The sequence below is a fragment of the Ptychodera flava genome, chromosome 8 (assembly GCF_041260155.1).
Source record: "Ptychodera flava strain L36383 chromosome 8, AS_Pfla_20210202, whole genome shotgun sequence".
NCBI classification, from domain to species: domain Eukaryota; kingdom Metazoa; phylum Hemichordata; class Enteropneusta; family Ptychoderidae; genus Ptychodera; species Ptychodera flava.
This window is the reverse complement of record NC_091935.1, coordinates 41,016,169-41,033,626: the sequence shown is the minus strand read 5'-3', so window position 1 is coordinate 41,033,626 and position 17,458 is coordinate 41,016,169. Positions and strand designations below refer to the sequence as shown.

At 35.1% G+C, this 17,458-nt stretch overlaps 1 protein-coding gene across 5 annotated transcripts in view; it reads left to right on the top strand.

Annotated features, from left to right (window-relative positions):
• LOC139139362 (ran-binding protein 3-like) overlaps positions 1-17,458 on the top strand; it is a 59,923-nt gene that overhangs the window by 20,425 nt on the left and 22,040 nt on the right. For 3 of the 5 annotated variants that reach the window (XM_070708254.1, XM_070708255.1, XM_070708256.1), the window contains 7 exons: positions 1,368-1,435; positions 2,811-2,853; positions 5,421-5,513; positions 6,466-7,083; positions 10,670-10,756; positions 16,658-16,753; positions 17,145-17,213. In XM_070708254.1, coding sequence (XP_070564355.1) covers positions 1,368-1,435; positions 2,811-2,853; positions 5,421-5,513; positions 6,466-7,083; positions 10,670-10,756; positions 16,658-16,753; positions 17,145-17,213 — 1,074 coding nt within the window. The remainder of the gene's footprint in view (positions 1-1,367; positions 1,436-2,810; positions 2,854-5,420; positions 5,514-6,465; positions 7,084-10,669; positions 10,757-16,657; positions 16,754-17,144; positions 17,214-17,458) is intronic. The other 2 variants (XM_070708257.1, XM_070708258.1) reach the window with 1 other exon arrangement.

Below are 17,458 nucleotides of genomic sequence, written 5' to 3'. Positions count from 1 at the left end.
TGTTGAAATTATGACAAAATTGGGAAAATTACTATTTTTAAGCAATTTTGTCATTTTTGATCAAAAAATCTTAAACAGTATTTCCTTTTTAAAAGCCCTGGACAGACAGCTTTCATATTTGGTACGCAGACGTACAGAGATGACATAAAAATTTGTATTTTTAAGACAATATTGTCATTTTTGGTCAAGAAAACTTTATCTCAAAATTACTTGTTTGATAGCTTTGTAATTTGGTATAAAGTCCCTTGTTTAATAGCTTTGTAATTTGGTATAAAGTTCCGAAAGATGTTATTAGATAAATTTTCTGCTCAAAGTGTTGGGAAACCCCAACATTCTTATAGCTTAGGTAATTTTCTCAGTTTATGACCTTAAATGACCTACACCAACCCAGGATATGTTGTTAGACAATTTTGAAGGCTTTGAACATAATTTTGTCATATTGGTATCAATTTGTAGGAAAATTTGATCCAGAAAACAAAGCTGAGGTGATTTTTTTCATTTTGGACCAATTTTTGCAACTTTTCTATGTAACACATACAAGAACTGATGAGAAATTTGGATCCAGGATAATTTCCAGATGTTGTAATCACCACCCACAGTGGAAGGCATTTCACTATCTGTAACTACCTTAAGTGCTGTTTACATTAGAATGATAACACTCATGGCATTAATTAAAAAATCTCCAAGGTTGTAAATGTACTTCCTCTCATTTGGTCTTATGTAATACCAAGGGGTGGAACATTTGATATTCAGGAGGTGGTAGGGTCTAGAAGACTGATGATGTAGGATTACTTTTTTACCAGATCCCTTGTGCATTTTTTGCCCACTCCCACCTTTTCTTTTTATCAAGCCTTCTCTGTTTTTTGTTGTTGACATTTGCTCCCATTGCTATAGAAGTTGATATGCATGTTCCTAAAGATGACCTCCAGTACCTAAGTTTGAGACTTATTTGCTTTTGTCATTCTTGTTTTTCCTGGTTTAAATATTTCTGGAATGGACCAATTCAAACCGAATGTGAGCACATAGTGTCCTTGACGGTATTTTTGTATTATTATATATCATGCTTTGTCAGACTACCTGTTCATTGTAAGTCCATCACTTATAGATACTGAAAATGTGTTTCATTGTTCAGATATCAGTTTCAATAACAAGTATCAAATGGATGCACTCCGTGTGTCATACTTTTCCTTGATAGGTTATGACATAAACAGCACATTTTTCATACTATAATGGTTACTTTTTCAACAATTAATATTGCAAACATGCAAATATATGCAAAAATGTGAGCTACCACAACCTGTGATAACATGATATTGATTGAATGAAAAGACCTAAACAAATGATATCTGTATTCTGTTATTGTGTAGAAAGCAAGACTGGAATGGTTGCACCACCAAAATTTGTGTTTGGACAAAATATGGAAGGTCGAGTGAAGGTAAGCAAGTACATTGATAATCCTGGATCTCAAGTGTGAATTTTGAAATACAAATTTGAATCTATGTCATTGGGGAATATAGAGATTGTCAGGAATGAAGTCAGATTGATTTTTTGGCACTGGTAGTTTATTAACATTTTCACTCAATTTCATGATTCTTATAAAGATAGAAAAGCTATGGAGCTGAGATACAAGTAGGTGATAAAAGGGAGGAGCAAGTTAGTCATGGGTCAATGGGCCATGATGTTATGTTAGTGACTTTCTGCTCTACAAACGAGTCAAACAATTAAAGATATATCATCCCACATTTCCTGAGCACTGACAAAAATTGCTGCCTTTTGTGTTTGGGACAAAATGGCAGGAAAATTGAGAATTCAAAATAGCAGTTTCAGAAACAAGAATTCTTCAGCTAACACTACATGTATATGTGAAAAAGATAAAGTTGTATTTTAGACAACTAATGTACACCATCTCAAACTTTAACTTTCAAACCTAAAATTAAAATCAACCTTGTCTACAATTGTGATTCTATCATTAAGAGGGAGAAATTATTGCTTTGATTTTCAAAGCTTGTTGTCTTTTAATTTATTGCGATTTAACTTGAATTTTGTTGTTTTATCATCTCTAATTCATCAACTGCCAGGCTATATCAGCTTGAAACTAACTGTAATGTTGTCAACAAAATGATAGGTCATTCCATGTTCATACATCGTTGTCCAAATATAGGTCAAATGTATGATAAACTGTGAATTCGATGTGCACAAACTCACATAGCAATAAGTGTATTTCCATATGCATTTATACATGTTGGTTTGTTTATACAGCCAACATGTGATCTCATGGAAGTGTAGAGTCCAGAACACCATTCCAGCAGAGTAGAACAATTCGTGTTTACATTTGAGAATACATAGATCATAGGTTGATATAAATAGAGAAGGGGGAATGTGGCTACGATGCTAGGATACACTTGATAACTTGAAGAGGGACTGTAACCAGGAGTAATGTGGCTATAATGCTAAGATATACTTAATGGCTGACAGGGGAAAATATGGCTATAATGCTAAGATACACTTGACGACTGTAACAGGAAGTAATGTGGCTATAATGCTAAGATATACTTAATGGCTGACAGGGGAAAATATGGCTATAATGCTAAGACACACTTGGCGACTGTAACAGGGAGTAATGTGGCTATAATGCTAAGATATACTTAATGGCTGATATGGGAAAGTGTGGCTATAATGCTAAGACACACGTGATGACTGTAACAGGGAGGAATGTGGCTAAATGCTAAGATATAATTGCTGCTATAGGGCCTAGATACACTCATGCCCATATTCATATTAATTATTGCTATGCATGTTTTGTATTGCAGAGACAGGCTGATGAACAGCTAGATCCTGACACTGTCAGTGGTGGTAAGTCTTTGATTCGTCATAATCCTATAACGGCAACTTTGACTCCTATACTCTTACAAAAGAATTGTTTGAAGTAGTATTGACATCAACATCAATAATCAACGACATGGCAATTTGAGGTGAAGGAAGAAACTCGTATATGTTATTGTAACCAAAGTCATCCAAGTCTACATTCTAGATAGTAGAAATCATTGTATAGTTAGGTGTAACCTCCATTAAGGTAGCGGTAAAGGCTATTTTTGCACCAATTCTTTTCTCAGAGTTAATGTCAAGTTTCAAGTGTTAGAATCAAGATATTTAGTTCAAATTTTTACGATAACTCCCTTAGTTAATACTCTCTCCAAATATATAAAAATTGTATATTTGTAGCCATGATTTTGAAATATGACACCAATCAATATTAAAATTTAATTTTTCATATTTTTTTCACATATTTGAATTTAATGATAAATTAATATTACCAAATTAGTCATAAATATGTTGACACTATTAATTGTAAGATTTGTACGGCAGGATTTGTAAATAAAATTTGTTTTTATGATTTTACATGGGTTTACATATCAAAAAATTATTAAAAATTCTTTCAAATTTCAAAATGTGATTTTTCAAAAAGTACTTCAAATACAGGAAAATTGTGCCGTACAAATCTTATCTGTAACCTTGTTAATAGGCTGTAAAAATTCCATGTCATATCTCATTTCAAAGGTTGGATTAAATTGGTATAAAATTATGTAGGAAAACTGTTATTCTGTCAAAAATGTTGAAAACAAGCCATATTTGCACCCCTCTTTTGAAGTCACAGAGCAGTCTTTTTGGTTAATCTCACTTTTGACACCTCTCTGACACTCAAAAAATCTAAAAATGCATTTACAATAGCAGTCACGCATTCTGATTGCAAGCACTGCCTTGTCAAACTTTCCTGAAAAACAGTAAAAAATGACTTTCCCTTTTCAAACATTTTTTTAAAAGCTAGGGGACCTCTACCATAGTTAATACACTAAGGACTCCGAAACTTCCTCTTATTTGGTCAGTTTTTCAGAAGTTTCAACGGGCTATAACTCTGCAATGCCTTTGTGCCCAAATGTCTAGTTTTTTTTATTCCACAGAGAATGTTGACTACTTTTATGTTTTAATAGTTTTATTGAAGTTTATAACTGACGCTCTAGCCTTTACCGCCACCTTAATCCCACATGTAGCCACTAATATGGACATATGTAGCAATACCTCTATACACCAGACAAGTTGTATTCTCTCCTACTTTGACTCACATTTGGTACATGTATGTGCATATATACCAAAGAGAACTTATATGGTAAGTCAGTGGTGACTGTATGTCTGTATGTATGTAAGTATGTGTGTGTGTGTGTATGTGCAGATGTATATCCGTCTACATCAAAAACTCCAAAACTGCAGCACCTACCGGTACCATCTTAGTATTTGGTGTACAGGTGCCCCCAGGGGTGGAGATGTGAATTTGTTCAAATCAACAGGTTAGTGTCAAAAATATGCAAATGAGGTAAAAAAAAAGAAAAATCTAGCAAATTGCTAAAACTCTGTAACCACGTGCCAGATTTGGTTAAACCTTGGTGTGCAGGTTATTTATAGTGACTTTAGTTAGTTTGTTCAAATTGTTGTGAAACTTTTATAGTAGTATTTTTGGGGGAATTTTTCCCAATTTTTGGGAAAAAAATCTCTGAAACTGCTCATCCCATTGCTTTGAAAGTGGGTTTGCATGATCCTAGGGTTGGCCTCTGTTAGACTTCTTCAAATTGTGGTGAAATTTTCATATTTGTATTTTTAGGGCATTTTCCCATTTTTGGTCAAAAAATCATTTTTTCCCAAAGTTCTCATTGGATTGCTTTGAAACTTAATTTTCTTGATCCTAGTGTTGACTGCTGTCAGATTTGTTAAAATTGTGATGAAATTTTTATATTTGTATTTTTAGGATAATTTTTTGCATTTTTGGTCATAAAAATCATTTTCTCTGAATTAACTATTCTGATTGCTTTAAAACTTGGTATGCATGTACCTAGAGGCAACCTTACTTGAGTGTCTTCAAATTGTGATGAAATTTTCATATTTGTAGTTTTGTGGCAATTGTTGCCCATTTTTGGTCAAAAAATCATTTTCTCTGAAATTGCTTTTCGGATTGCTTTGAAACTTGGTATGCATGTTCCCAGGCAAGTTTACTCGCTCTGGCCTGCCTCATCAAACCGAATGTGAGCTAAGTGTCATTGATGCTATGTTTTGAATATGAGTGATTTTATCATTTTCTGTGTCAACTTATGACACAGAAATGTTTCAATAGTGAGTACGAAATGAAATTAAAAATGTTTGTCACCAACCTACGCTACTTTTTGCATGAATGCAGGAATGATGCTGCAATTGTTGTTTTTGGCACAAAGGATTTAACGGCCAGATGTATCACATTGGTAAAACCGGGTAACAGTGATCTGTCACTTTGCATGGACAGTATGATTGTAGACAGGTCATTACTTCATTTCATCAATTGTTTCCAATTTTTACCTGTCAGCATGAATGACCATACTTTGTTTAATTTCACACAGATGAGGACAGTCATAAAGATAGTACTGATGAAGCCGGAGAATTTAAAAAAGCATCTGCCAATGTTATGAGCCAGAGAAGCATAGCATCTCCAAGTAAGTATACCTTTCTTCAAGTTATTCTTTCAACCATCTTCAGAAATTGAAAATGCGATTTTGAACAGGTTTGGAAATAAATCAATATTCTGTGTAAATAATACATAGGTGTTAGACAATTGAAATTATCTTAGCAGGATGGCAAGATACCAGTAGAATACGACGACCTTGATTTTCACACAACTTTTGTATCATGACATGCTGCCAGGTGGTTTGGGTGCTTGCTAGGTTAGGCATGGCTAACACTGATAGCGATGCACAGTTAGGCATGGCTAGCACTGCTAGCAATGCACAGTTAGGCATTGCTAACACTGATAGCTATGCACAGTTAGGCATGGCTAACACTGATAGCAATGCACAGTATTGGGATGCTATTTTGAAACAGTTAACATCAAATTGCTTACATGTTGATCTAAAGATTGCTACAAAGTATTGTGAAGCTTTCACTCCACATTGAAGGAGTGAAGCAAGACATGTACACAAGGGTTTGACTGGTCAATAATATTATCATAAAGGCTTGTAAGCATGTACTTATGGTGTAATCAACCTCCAAGTCCCTTTTTATGATTCGTATCTTCCACTACAAATGTAATGTAACCTGAGACTAGACTTTAAACTGTTAGGTCGTGGGTGTGTGGTGCACAGTTTGCATGCTGTGCAATGCACACAGCTAGTGTAAGTTTATCAAGCAAATGTAGATAACAGCAATGGGCCCCTCCCTTCTCAGATGTAATGCTCTTTGGCTGCTTGTAATCCCAGCAATATCCTACCTATGCACAAATACAGCTTTTTGCTTTCACAACACTAATGCAAAACTGAACAGAAATTAACTAAAGCTTAAACTGAACACAAATTAACAATTCATGTTGAGTATCATCTGACAAAAACTCCAAGTCAAGTGAGAGATTCTTGCACAAGATGTGACAGAGAATTGTCATAATTTGTTTTCCAGGTTCTGCTTTCAAAGACAAAGCTGTGAATGTGGGTGGTTGTAACCAAAGTTTTGTTGCTGCAGGTTTTCCCGCCCCTTCTAAACCATTATTTTCAACTGGTAGCCCACCAGACAGCCAGCCTACTTCCCCTACAACTACATCATGTCAAACAGGATCTTTCAGTGGGCAGACTTTGTCTTTTGCCACTTCAACTGTTGGAAGTTCAAGTTTTTCATCACCAGGAAATGTGCCAACTTTGAACAGCACAACTTCAAGTACCACTTTTCAAAGTCAAACCAGTGCGACAACTACTGTTAGTTACCCACCTCAGAACAATTCCGCCAAGAATGTTTTTGCCTCTGCTGGAGCTGTAATGCCTCCTGACCCAAGTAAAAACGTGTTTGCAACACATGGAGTAAAAGTTAATGAACCAACAGTTACAACAAATGTGTTTGTTAAACGTGGAACTGATGAAACATCATCAACTCACTCTGGAAGTCTGTCCATATCATCAGTTGGAACCATGCCAAGCAGCCATAGTGGATTATCAAATGTAACACACTATAGGACTACCACATCATATAAAGCAGCCCCAGGTTCAGGATACTCCTCAGTTGAAAACAGTGACACTGAACAAGGTAGTCACTGATTTTATTGTATATTGTGACAAAACTAAATAAGGATATCATATTGTCAGCAAGTCAACAAGATTTTGCAATCAGTTTGGAAAAGCTTGGATGAATTTTGTAAGATGGCATATCAAGGAAACTTCACAGCAATTGCTTAATTCCTTCCCTGAAATGCTACTGCCTTTTGTCTTCAAATTGTATTGTATAGCATGTAATAGCAGATACAATCCCAGTACAGCAGCTAATTAATTTTAATGATAGATACAACCAGTGCATGCACATCAAATCTGCAAAAGCTGGTGCAGTACTTTGCCAATAATTCTATCGCTCTTTGCCCTTTCCAATCTTACACAAGTATCTTCATTCACTTTCTACAGTCTGTTTTTTAAAGCAAATATTCTGTCAGCCAACTCTTATCCTAGCTTTCAATGCTGTGTCTCTGGTAGAATGCTTTTCATCAGTCAAGTCTTGCTAATGGTCAGGGAGGAGAAAATCCTGCTAGTGGAGAAAGCCCCATTCCTGCTTCATTTTATTTTTGTTTAGTCAGATTATCATTTAGAATGTATTATTTTTCACAGTCAAAATTTTTTTTTTTCTTTTCTGTTTTCTTTTCTGTTATTGTCTACAAAAGACTGCATGCATGCCTCACTTCCATGGTAACAGAATTAATTACAGGTACACCTGAACAACTAAAATTGAAATGACACTTTAGGAATTTAAAAACAGCGGAATACATTAAATAACTCTATACATAGATATGTGCATGTTAGCAAGGTATAGAAAAGGTAACATTCCTTGCTCCACAAATCGGACTTTGAAACACATATCAAGGTGTATGCATAGATAGGGTTATAAGAGTAGATCATACGTATAGATGGAACCAGAATGACAATAGATCACATGTCAGGGAATAGATTTCCATCTCATCTTTTAGATAAAAAGTGCAGCACCTTAAGAACAGTAAAAATGATTTAACTGTCAATCATTGACCAATCTTAGAAGAAATGAGAATTGATGACATTGTATAGAACATATTTGAAAACAACTATCAAAGATTCAAAATCAGATTTAGTACATGTGAAAACTTCAACAGGTGCCAGAACATATTTGACAATATTGTTTGCTTGCTAATTTTAAAAAAATAGTCACAAGTGCATTGAAAGAATTTTAAAATGATTTGAACTGTAAAATGATTGGATGCTGCCATTCTCAGATTTCTTTTCATTTGAAACTTATACACAAATAAACAAATAAAGTGAGGTGACAGCGAGAGAATCACAAAATACGATGAGCAAATATTGCACGATGTTTTCCTAGACCACAATTCAATAGTGATGCTTCATGATACAAAGTTGTATCTCATTTTTTGTAAAGAATATAACATTGTGTCACGTTCATTATTTCTGAAGGATCCTTGTATTGCTGTCACAAGAAGGACAACTTTTGGGTTTGTCAATTTAGCTAATTTTCACCTCAAAACTTAAAGACTTAACTTTTGCTGAAACTTTCCTCATGGAAACTTTAAACCACTCTCTTGGAAAATCAAGAAAGAAAATCAGTAATACCTTTGTAAGTTTTGATATTAGAGAAACAAATTACATGTATCTAACACTTACTGACACATAAAATACAAATTAGCCATCTTCCCTGTGTTAACTCTTTGGATAAAGATAAAATTTTCCATGATGTTCATAAAAATAAGGTGGTGAGTACTTCGTTTACTCCATGAGTTTCAAAATCAGCTAACACAAACAGTAGACCAGAAAAGTATCGTAAAAATAGAGGATGGGAATATCTTTCTCTGAGGAGCACACTATCTAAACTCTGAGAATAATCTCTTATTTTTTTTTAGCTAGACAGTGGATAAATTGACCGTGTACTGATTTTGTGACCTGTTAGACCTATTAGTGCAAGATGCGAGGTATAATGATATTCAAATATGCAGATTACATTAATGAGCATTGTTTCCGTATTAAAATTCTATGCTAATGACCCTTAATCAATGTGGAATATTCATGTACCTCGGTTCTTGCATTGTATATGTTAGACCATGAACTTTTTCATATCAGAGAAGGGGATACTTTAATTAACTTTTTCCATTGACCGTTTTTCTGTAAAACTGGAAGTTACAGGACCATTGGGGCACAGTGGGGTGATTACTGATGACACGGCCATTTGCATAAACTGGGCAGGAGTTTTTTTTATTCTCATAGCATCGCTTTGACCGCATAATAAATTTGAATAATCATGATGGGCACTTTTGTGACATATGCAAAGAGGGGTCAAATGGTCGTATAGGGAACACATTTTTAAACATATGCGTTCTCCGACAAAAACCGGAAAAAATTTTTCAGTTTATTTTCGACTCAAGTTTAGTCGCTATATATTCACAGACATATGCAAGATTCAATGACAATGAATGCCCTAAACATAGCAAAATTATGGGATTCTGGGACCAAACACGGCACGTCCGATCAGTAGCATGGCTTTTTTACATTTGCGTAGATTTATGATAATCCTGCTTTTATAGGGGAAGTTCCTGTTTAAAATAAATTATGATAGTAATGTGAGGAGGTTCTCCTGTCCCTGTATATGTCTCTTCAATAATTGTAAAGGAAATGACTTGAAAATATCATCCAGTGTATATGTGCCTTATGGTAAGCTACATCGCATGTCATCATGTGTGTGCTATGATACGGTGAAACTGAAAAAGTATGTGGAAATGGGCATGTTAACGTTATTCTTCAATCAAGTATTGTGCCATGAAATTACTCTTCCAGCTGATGGAGTTAGTGGAATATATTATTTGCAAAGTCAAAGCAGATTTACTGTAATGAAGACTGCACTCTTGTAGAAAACAACAACTGAAAGGTTTTGTTAGATCAAGCTTGCCATGTCCATGTCACAGAAATTCACATCATACAAGTTATCCATAATTGTTCAAATATTTAGTTTTAGAGTTAAAGTGTATCACTGACATAGGAACACGTCATTGCAAGGATATATATGGCATTACATCCACCTTACCTCCAAGTTTTCACCTGTCAAATACACAAAGCATATACTTCACAAATGTTAATATTTCTTATTAAAGGCTCAGTTTTAACCCTGAAATTGCAGTGTTGATATCTAATTAACTTAATCACATTATGTTCTTCATTCACATGCTAAAGTATGATTTTGTTGAAATCAGTGTTGAATAGAACAGTTTGCATGTAATGGGTTATTGGCTGTGATGATTGTTTGTACAACAACTAAAGGTGGTGGACTATTAAATACAGCCAATTAAGAACAAGAGTCATTTGGTTGTCATACACGTTTTGATTTTGATTCACAGTTTTTGATGTGAATGCTTTACAGATCTCACTGGTCGGTTATTCCCACACTGACTAGCTGTAGGAAATACCAAGTCATTGATGGGTATTTTAATTAACGCAATCATTTCTACAGACTATTAAAAGAGTTCTTTAAACAATGATTTTATGTCAATACTGATGATGTAATCAGACCTGTAAAACCGAGGTGAGGAGAAACCATAAGTGCATTGTGTCAAGTTCTGGTCGTCATACAATTTTTTCTTTTGATCATATTACAGACGATTCAAGACCAATTTTGAAGACACCATTATTAGTTGTATCAAGTTCAAACAAACCAGTATTAACATCAGTCAGTAGTAGTTTAGGTAAGTAATGATTTGAGAACATCAGTCAGTAATAGCTTATGTAAGTAATGATTTGCTAACATCAGTTAGTAATAGCTTATGTAAGTAATGATTTGCAAACATCAGTCAGTAATAGCTTACGTAAGTAATGATTTGCGAACATCAGTCAGTAATAGCTTATGTAAGTAATGATTTGCGAACATCAGTCAGTAATAGCTTATGTAAGTAGTGATTTGCAAACACATATAGTAACTTATGTAAGTAATGATTTGCTAACAATCAGTCAGTAATAGCTTATGTAAGTAATGATTTGCAAACACATATAGTAACTTATGTAAGTAATGATTTGCTAACAATCAGTCAGTAATAGCTTATTAGTCCCCACCGACACCGTCCTTGGGGACTTATAGGTTTGGTCATGTCTGTGCGTGCGTGCGTGCGTGCGTCCGTCCGTCCGTCCGTCCGTTCACGCAGATATCTCAGACATGCCCAGGTCAATTTCTTTCAAACTTTGCACAAGGATACACAGTACGTGGTTTATCCCATGATGCAACTCGATTCGTACACACAGAGATCACCATTCTACCACCGAGGGCGCCATTACAAATATGACTAAAGCTGTCCAAAAATAGCCCCCAGCTTGAAATTGAGGTCGAATGCGTACGCATGACTTTTATCCTCGTTCGCAGTTACGTCAATGTGATAGCCCGAAAGACGTACATTTTTCAGTTTTTTTCCGGATCTTTATAGCATTTTTCTATCCAAAGATCCATATCATTGAAAATTGTCGTTAAGTTTTCATTTTTTTGCCCTTTTGGGGATATTTTTAGCTATCTCTTCTCTGGTTTTTTATCAATGATGCCTGAAAGAGTGCATACGCCATTGCCATGCTTGCTCCGAGTAAAATTATGTTCCCAGATTTTTATTTGACCGTCATTTGGAAATTTCAGCGCAATTATTTAGTAAAAAATGAGATTTTTAACGGAATTTTGGCTATTTCTCGATTACAAACGTGGATTTTGAGAAATGGTCAACATTAGATTGTCGTGCAACTAATTACGATTCCAACGATATACTGCTTGCCTATGTTGACCCCAAAATCGAGGGAGGAGATAGAGTTTGAAAACAGACAGTCACATCGGAATGAAGAATGTACTTTGCCATGTTATAATTTTGCTTTTGTATGCACATGCACTGTACTCAGGCTTACGCTCGCTTGTGACGGGATTAAAATCGTACGAGACACGGCGCTGTAACAAATACAAATGACATGGCTCATTGGCTGTATCTGTGTATTATGTACCGTATTAATCATGTAATTTCTCGATCGCACGAAATATGAATCAATGTTCATTTTTGCACGGTCCTTGAACTGTAAAGACTAGAACAGATAGGAACGTGGCTTTGCATTGCCAACTGTTGACAAAACCTCTTTGTTACGATGCGTTTTTTAGGGTTGCGTTGCGTCTTCTCCCGGGGACCGGCTGATGTAAACAACACTGGCCGTACGTAAAACTACAAAGGCGCTACGCAGTACGCTGTTTCTGCACGATCACAGGATACTGAAGTGTTTACAGAACTTTCACGATCGCTTGTTGAAAACTGTGGTCCATTGAACCCTCACACCCGGCGTCAACAGCTTTGCTGGTTTGGAAGGGGTGTCGATTCAGTGCAGCTTGCGTTCGCCGAAATGTGTTTCTGTCAGTGTCACCGCGTAGCCAGAGCTGACATGACATTCAGTAACTCGGTAATGCACGTACGCTATCAATGTATCAGACATCGCAGCATTTGTGCTAAAAGTTCAATCCTTATATCTGGCCGATAATAAATACATATACGTGAATACAAGAAAAACTTCCACTGTCAGTCTAAATATTTTCGAGGCGATCGCAACGCGCTGATGACTGTATCTGCATGTACTCAACTATTGTATCGTGTTTCTATGGGTGCATACGCGCAATGGGGATAACGGGCAGGCCGATCTCCGTGTGTACAAATCGCATTGCATCATGGGTACTTTCACGTACCGTGGATAGTACCCTACCCCATACAGATGCACGTCGATTTGTTTCACAATGCGATCAAATTTGGCCGTGTTAGAGGACTTTTTAGTTTTCACCTCCATAGACTCCCATGTATAAGGCAGTCTCCATAGACTCCCATGTTTAAGGCAGTCCATAGACTCCCATGTATAAGGCAGTCCATAGACTCCCATGTATAAGGCAGTCTCCATAGACTCCCATGTATAAGGCAGTCCATAGACTCCCATGTATAAGGCAGTCCATAGACTCCCATGTATAAGGCCAAGAAAAATAAAAATTTAGTTTCTCATCGTATTCATATTGCAAAAAGGATGCAGTGAGACACACTTTTTAGTCCCCACGGATGAAGTCCAGGGGGCTTATAGATTTGGTCATGTCCGTCCGTGAGTCCATCTGTTCATGCACATATCTCTGATATTTTGACAAAATGTCAGGTGACCTTGGTGACCTTTGACCTCAAATATATATATTTGTCCATAATTCAGTAACCACAAGTGCTACACCCTTCATATATGGTATGATGGGACACCTTATGATGCCACATATTGTACCTCATAAATTATGCGCATATCTTATTTTGAGCGAGCCAATAGAGCTAGAGGTCTGATTTTTGGTATATAGGGATAACTTAGCAATACAATTTTTTTGACCAAATGTCACGTGACCTCAGTGACCTTTGACCTCAAATATACATATTTGTCCATAACTCAGTAACCACAAGTGCTACACCCTTCATATATGGTATGATGGGACAGCTTATGACGCCACATATTGTACCTCATTAATTATGCGCATATCTTATTTTGAGCGAGCCAATAGAGCTAGAGGTCTGATTTTTGGTATATAGGGATAACTTAGCAATACAATTTTTTTGACCAAATGTCACGTGACCTCAGTGACCTTTGACCTCAAATATACATATTTGTCCATAACTCAGTAACCACAAGTGCTACACCCTTCATATATGGTATGATGGGACAGCTTATGACGCCACATATTGTACCTCATTAATTATGCACATATCTAATTTTGAGCGAGCCAATAGAGCTAGAGGTCTGATTTTTGGTATATAGGGATAACTTAGCAATACAATTTTTTTGACAAAATGTCACATGACCTCGGTGACCTTTGACCTCAAATATACATATTAGTCCATAACTGAGTAACCACAAGTGCTACACCCTTCATGTATGGTATGATGGGACACCTTATGACGCCACATATTGTACCTCATTAATTATGCACATATCTAATTTTGAGCGAGCCAATAGAGCTAGGGGTCTGATTTTTGGTATATAGGGATAACTATAGGATAGAAATTTTTTGACCAAATGTCATGTGACCTCGATGACCTTTGACCTGAAATATACGTTTATGTCGATAAATACGTAACCACAAGTGCTATGTCCTTTATATTTAGTAGGGTGGGAGACCTTATGACAACACACGCTTTACCTCATTAATTATGCACACATCTAATTCTGGGCAAGCGAATAGACCTGATTTTTGGCATATAGGGATTAATTAGCAATACAATTTTTTTTCAAAATGTCACGTGACCTCGATGACCTTTGACCTTGATTATACATATATATGCATAACTCAGTAACCACAAGTTCTATACCCTCCAATTCTGATAGGATATTAGACCTTAAGATGTCACATCTTGTACCTCATTATTATGCACATATGTATTTCTTGGCTGGCCAAAACAGATAGAGGTCTGATCTTTTTTCCCGATTTAGAACCATAACTTAGACATGCCTCATGTGTTTCAAATTTGGAACAACGACATAGACCTATGTGCCCATAGATCTCAACATATACACTCCAGTGATACTTCGTAATGACCACATTTCCCTGCCCCATCAAGACTAATACTCCTATTACAAGTGGGGACTATGTCATTGTCAATGACTTGTGTAAGTAGTGATTTGCTAACATCAGTCAGTAATAGCTTATGTAAGTAATGATTTGCGAACATCAGTCAGTAATAGCTTATGTAAGTAATGATTTGCAATTATCAGTCAGTAATAGCTTATGTAAGTAGTGATTTGCTAACATCAGTCAGTAATAGCTTATGTAAGTAATGATTTGCTAACATCAGTCAGTAATAGCTTATGTAAGTAATGATTTGCAAACATATAGTAACTTATGTAAGTAATGATTTGCTAACAATCAGTCAGTAATAGCTTATGTAAGTAGTGATTTGCTAACATCAGTCAGTAATAGCTTATGTAAGTAATGATTTGCAAACACATATAGTAACTTATGTAAGTAATGATTTGCTAACAATCAGTCAGTAATAGCTTATGTAAGTAATGATTTGCAAACACATATAGTAACTTATGTAAGTAATGATTTGCTAACAATCAGTCAGTAATAGCTTATGTAAGTAGTGATTTGCGAACATCAGTCAGTAATAGCTTATGTAAGTAATGATTTGCAAACATCAGTCAGTAATAGCTTATGTAAGTAATGATTTGCAAACATCAGTCAGTAATAGCTTATGTAAGTAATGATTTGCAAACATCAGTCAGTAATAGCTTATGTTAGTAATGATTTGCAAACATCAGTCAGTAATAGCTTATGTAAGTAATGATTTGCTAACATCAGTCAGTAATAGCTTATGTAAGTAATGATTTGCAAACATCAGTCAGTAATAGCTTATGTAAGTAATGATTTGCAAACATCAGTCAGTAATAGCTTATGTAAGTAATGATTTGCTAACATCAGTCAGTAATAGCTTATGTAAGTAGTGATTTGCAAACACATAAAGTAACTTATGTAAGTAATGATTTGCAAACAATCAGTAATAGTTAGATAAGAAATGATTCTCAAACATTAGTCAGTAGTAGTTTAGGTTAGTAATGATTTACAAACATCAGTATTAGTAATGATTTATAAACATCAGAAGTAGTAATGATTTACAAACATCAGTAGTAGTAATGATTTACAAACATCAGTAGTAGTAATGATTTACAAACATCAGTAGTAGTAATGATTTACAAACATCAGTAGTAGTAAGATAAGTAATGATTTGCAAACATTAGTCTGTAGTTGTTTAGGTTAGTAATGATTTACAAACATCAGTATTAGTAATGATTTATAAACATCAGAAGTAGTAATGATTTACAAACATCAGTAGTAGTAATGATTTACAAACATCAGTAGTAGTAAGATAAGTAATGATTTGCAAACATTAGTCTGTAGTTGTTTAGGTTAGTAATGATTTACAAACATCAGTATTAGTAATGATTTATAAACATCAGAAGTAGTAATGATTTACAAACATCAGTAGTAGTAAGATAAGTAATGATTTGCAAACATTAGTCAGTAGTAGTTTAGGTTAGTAATGATTTACAAACATCAGTATTAGTAATGATTTATAAACATCAGAAGTAGTAATGATTTACAAACATCAGTAGTAGTAATGATTTACAAACATCAGTAGTAGTAAGATAAGTAATGATTTGCAAACATTAGTCTGTAGTTTGTTAGGTTAGTAATGATTTACAAACATCAGTATTAGTAATGATTCATAAACATCAGAAGTAGTAATGATTTACAAACATCAGTAGTAGTAAGATAAGTAATGATTTGCAAACATTAGTCTGTAGTTTGTTAGGTTAGTAATGATTTACAAACATCAGTATTAGTAAGATAAATACTGATTTGCAAACATTAGTCTGTAGTTGTTTAGGTTAGTAATGATTTACAAACATCAGTAGTAGTAAGATAAGTAATGATTTGCAAATATTAGTCTGTAGTTGTTTAGGTTAGTAATGATTTACAAACATCAGTAGTAGTAAGATAAGTAATGATTTGCAAACATTAGTCTGTAGTAGCTTCTTTAACATTTGAATCTATTATTTTGCAGAAGATTCCAGGGAATCTGGTCTCAGTGGTAACATTAGCAGTAGTAGAAGTATTTTAAAACCATCATCTCTGACAGCACAAACAGTAGCATTGCAAGGTAAATACTCTGTCTCCTCTCACTAGCTCTACTCATCTCAACAGTTCAACTATTGTCTTTACACACAGCAATTTTTGAACTTTTTAGGGGACTGTGTACTTTTCATAGTCTCCATGTTATTTGCCAAGTTTTAAGGCTCAATAAGATTACAATTACACTGTACTCCAAGGGTTGATCACTATTGTAGTGTTGTTGTGTGATATTGGTTGCTGCAAGTAAATATTTTGAGAAATTATGTTGCTTTGCACCAATGTTCATTGTTGTGGCCAGTGGTTGCATCCCATGACATCATATAAAGATTGTTATTATTTCCAAGTATATAAGATGTTTTGTTGTCAACTATTTGTTTGGAAAATTACAATTATCATTTTTCACTATGTTTATTTTACAGCAACCAAAGTCTCATCTTTGATAAAGCCAGCATCAGTGAGCTCACTTGATACAAAAACAGAAAACAAAGGTAAATTCACATTTCAACACAGTGTTAAATATGCTTCAATTGTCTTCAGTTGTTTTGTGTTGTATTTGAACCTATCAGACTGTCTTGGTGTATTGGCATCAGAGTCTGTACTGTACAATGCACCATGAACCTATCAGACTGTCTTGGTGTGTTGGCGTCAGAGTCTGTACTGTACAATGCACCATGAACCTATCAGACTGTCTTGGTGTGTTGGCGTCAGAGTCTGTACTGTACAATGCACCATG